Source organism: Erithacus rubecula, assembly GCF_903797595.1.
Source record: "Erithacus rubecula genome assembly, chromosome: 2".
Classification (NCBI taxonomy): Eukaryota; Metazoa; Chordata; class Aves; order Passeriformes; family Muscicapidae; genus Erithacus; species Erithacus rubecula.
The window spans coordinates 75,585,135-75,588,843 of record NC_136685.1 but is presented as its reverse complement, the minus strand read 5'-3'; the positions used below and the strand labels follow the sequence as shown (position 1 = coordinate 75,588,843).

At 50.4% G+C, this 3,709-nt stretch overlaps 1 protein-coding gene across 1 annotated transcript; it reads left to right on the top strand.

Annotated features, from left to right (window-relative positions):
- The first annotated feature begins 506 nt into the window (after positions 1-506).
- NANP (N-acetylneuraminic acid phosphatase) lies at positions 507-2,645 on the top strand. Its single transcript, XM_079332522.1, has 2 exons — positions 507-760; positions 936-2,645. The coding sequence occupies exons 1-2, from the start codon at positions 671-673 to the stop codon at positions 1,629-1,631; spliced, it is 786 nt and encodes a 261-aa protein (XP_079188648.1). The 5' UTR covers positions 507-670; the 3' UTR covers positions 1,632-2,645.
- Positions 2,646-3,709: the final 1,064 nt, after the last annotated feature.

Here is a 3,709-nt window from a genome sequence, read left to right as displayed (position 1 = left end):
AGCCAGCCAAGCTGCCGGCAGCGGGCAGGCCTGCCCGGGCAGAAGCGCTGCGGGGTGAATTCTTGGACAGCAAAGCTGCTGCTCCCTGGCAGCATCTCAGCAGGTTATTTTCCAAGCAGCTGCCAGCTTACCCGGAAAGCATTCCTACACTGAGGAAAAAAACCAAAGCAAAACAGCAAAACGCACACCCGAAACCCGCCACGCCCGGGCCCCGCAGAGCCGCTCCTCCCCCCGGGCCCGGCCGTCGCCCAGCCACGGCGCCCATGGCCCGCGCGTTCCGCGCCCCGCCCGCGGCCGGGGTCACGGCCAGGGGCGGCCGGGCCGCGGGAGCTCCCGCCGCCTTTCCTCCCTGCCCCGGCCCAGGCCCCAGCCCCAGCCCCAGCCCCACGAGCTATCGGGATTCGGGCAAGGTTTCCCCATAGCCCATTCCAACGCCCTGCGCGCTTTTAACCCTCCTTTTCTGGGGGCACACCTGGGAGCGCCGAGCCCCACCCGCAGCCCGGCGCGCCCCGGGCAGAGCGGTTCCGCCCGGGCCCCGCCCCGCCGGCCTGACGTGAGGGGCGGGCCTGGCGGCCCCGCCGCGCTGTGCCCGGCACGGGCGGCTGTGCCGGCGCTCAGGGGCGCTCGCCGCCGCCGTCCGAGCGGGGCGGCTCTCGCGGGAGGCGGCGCCATGGGGCTGCACGGCGTCAAGGCGGTGTTCTTCGATCTGGACAACACGCTGATCGACACGGCGGCGGCCGGGCGGCGCGCCATCGAGGAGGTACTGCCCCTGTCCCCCTCCCGGCGCGGGGCCCGCGGCCAGCGCTGCTCCCGGCCCGGCCCGGCCCGGCCCGGCGGGGCCGCGCGCGTCCCGCTCCCTCCCCTGCTGACACGCGGCCGGGAGCGCGCCGCGCGGCCCCGCCGCGCCCTGACGCGCGCCCCCGCGTCCCTTGCAGGTGATAAGCGCCCTGCAGTCCAAGCACCACTACGGGGAGGGAGAGGCCCGCGCCGTCTGCGACAAGGTCCAGGCCAAGCTCCTCAAGGAGTGCCACGATCCCGCCAAGATGTGCATCACAGACCTGCGGATTTCGCACTGGGAGGAGGCGATCCAGGAGACCATCGGCGGGGAGGCGAACCGCGACCTGGCGGCCGAGTGCTATTACCTGTGGAAGACGACGCGGCTGCAGCACCTGACGCTGGCCGAGGACACGCGGGCCATGCTGACCGAGCTGCGGAAAGGCCTCCGCCTGCTGCTGCTCACCAACGGCGAGCGGCAGACGCAGAGGGAGAAGATCGAGGCGTGCGCCTGCCAGCCCTTCTTCGATGCCATCGTTGTTGGGGGAGAGCAGAAGGAGGAGAAACCGGCGCCATCCATCTTTCATTACTGCTGCGATCTCCTGGGGGTGCAGCCCGCAGAGTGTGTGATGGTCGGTGACTCTCTAGATACAGATATTCAAGGAGGCCTGAATGCTGGCTTGAAAGCGACGGTCTGGTTAAACAAAGCAATGACCGCCCCAGTAGATATCACCCCCGTACCTCATTATATTATTTCTTCTGTACTGGATCTTCCAGCAGTTTTACAGAAGATGGAGCACAACATTAATGCTAAGTTAGAAAGTGACCACATGGCTAGTAGCGATGAAGCACATTGATGATGGTTCCAGCATACAGAGACATGCTGAGCTGTTAGGTGACACATGCTCTTTTTAAAAATCTGACCCTAGGAGTTTGAACTCATCTGTGGTCTCTTTTAAACAGCAGAGGGATGAATAAGAGCACACTGGTCAGTGAAAACAGGACAGAAACACAGAATTGTATTAATTTAAATGATGCAAGTACAGTTAATTTAAGGCAACTACCTCTGTCTGGAAATTCTTTTGACAGACTGTGACAGAAGTATGTCTGTCTCTGACCTAAGTTGCCAGTCTCTTGTTTTTATAGTGGAAAAGAAAATTTGAATGTTCTGAGCTTTCACATGCTTTGCTGACTGACTTTGTAAGCTTAGCAGAAGCTTCAGTTCCAGCCTTGTGTGCAGTGTGTAAGAGAAGGAGAGAAAGATTGTGTGGTACAATATGGTAAATCTTCACAATTGATCTGCAGTTTATCTCAGGAACTGGAGTGAATTTAATTATTTCTCAGAGTATTAGAAATGCTCTACATTTGATCTTTTTTACAAGTTTTAGATTTTTTTCTTCAGACTTTGCAGTGACTTTTATGGAACCTGTATTTCTTGCCAAAAGTACTTAAATGTACATCAAAAATTTGCTTTTTTGTCGGGGACCATTTGTCAGAGGGACTTGATGAATAAGCTTTTACTTTATATTATCTTGGTGCTTATGCAGATATGCAGTATACTTGTAATTCAGATTATGATTTTTGTTGAAATGGATAAAACAGGGATATTTTCAATGGCGTTACTGTACTGTCAGACTCTTCAGAGGCTAATATCATTGTTCTGTCTGATTTAATTAGTGAATTTTGATCACACTTTTTGGAGAAGCTGTTCTTGGTCTTGCTCAGGTGTATGATTACTCAGATTCAGTTGTAGGATCAGTGGCTTTTTTGACTGTTTTAATGGCACTGCTATATAATCCCTCCTTACTCCAGTTTGCACGTCTATTTAATGTGATTTATTCTGGAGAAAATGCAAGCTAGTTGTCTGTAAATGGCTCTCATGATTCTCTTCCAGGAAACTGGAAAATTATGTCATATGTATTACAGTACTGTATACAACTTTATAAGGTATATGTGATATTACCAATACATGTAGATGACTCTCTAAAATAGCAAGATTTCTCTTTTGCAGATCATTACAATTATTTTTTTCCTGTGCCTCATACTCTTATTACATAATGAGGAAGTTTTCTCATATTAAATGGAAATGTAAACACTTGTTGGCAAGTCTGTGGTTTTCAACCCTACATGCTACATATATATTCACTAAGATGAGTATCAGACCATATATGAAAAATCAAATTTTATATTGTAGAATAATTCCATGACAGATCTTTTGAGAACAGGGGTATTGGGCTACTGGCAGAAGAGTGTCTGGCATATGGGCAGCAATAAGAAGTACAGAAACCTATTATGAAATGAGTGTGTAGAAGAAATTCTATATACAAGTAACAGTCATGTCAAATTAAACAAAGGAACTAAGTTATTGCAGTTAAGTCTTGCATAGGATGACAGAGTCAGTTTAGAGGAGGCTGTTACTGGTCTGGGTTAAATTATTTGACAAGGAGTTTAGGTTGGATCAAAATATGTTGCTCCTACATTGAGGAGGGGGAGAAATAGAAAAGAAATAATCATTAAATTTGGAACCCCTTTCCCACTTGACCATTGGAAAAGGCAAAGCAGACCACATTCCTTGTCTTAACCTGGACAAGACTGTTGAGACATCAGGTCAAGGAAGAGTACCCCACCTGTTTCCCTTGAGGAAATGGGCAGATACTGAAAACAGTCCAATTACAGTAGTTAGTTACATGAGCCAGTGGGACTGGCTTGTCTCACCTTCTGAAGGAAGAAGCCTCAGTTAAGATTTTGGTTTGCATTTGAAGAGTGTGGAAACAGTCACTGGTTTAGCTGATGAGCAAAGCATTGCTAATAACATTTCTTATAACCAAGGATTGAGACAAGAATGATAAAGATCATTGAGCCTGTCAGGGATACTGTGTAAAAATAGAAATGTATCCAAAAGATTAGAGGGATCCCCGAAGTATTCTAACCACAC

Excerpts from the sequence above, each read along its gene's own strand:
- NANP (XM_079332522.1), top strand. The coding sequence starts at position 671 with ATGGGGCTGCACGGCGTCAAGGCGGTGTTCTTCGATCTGGACAACACG. Across the intron at positions 761-935 it reads GGCGGCGCGCCATCGAGGAG|GTGATAAGCGCCCTGCAGTC; the intron begins GTACTGCCCCTG and ends CGTCCCTTGCAG.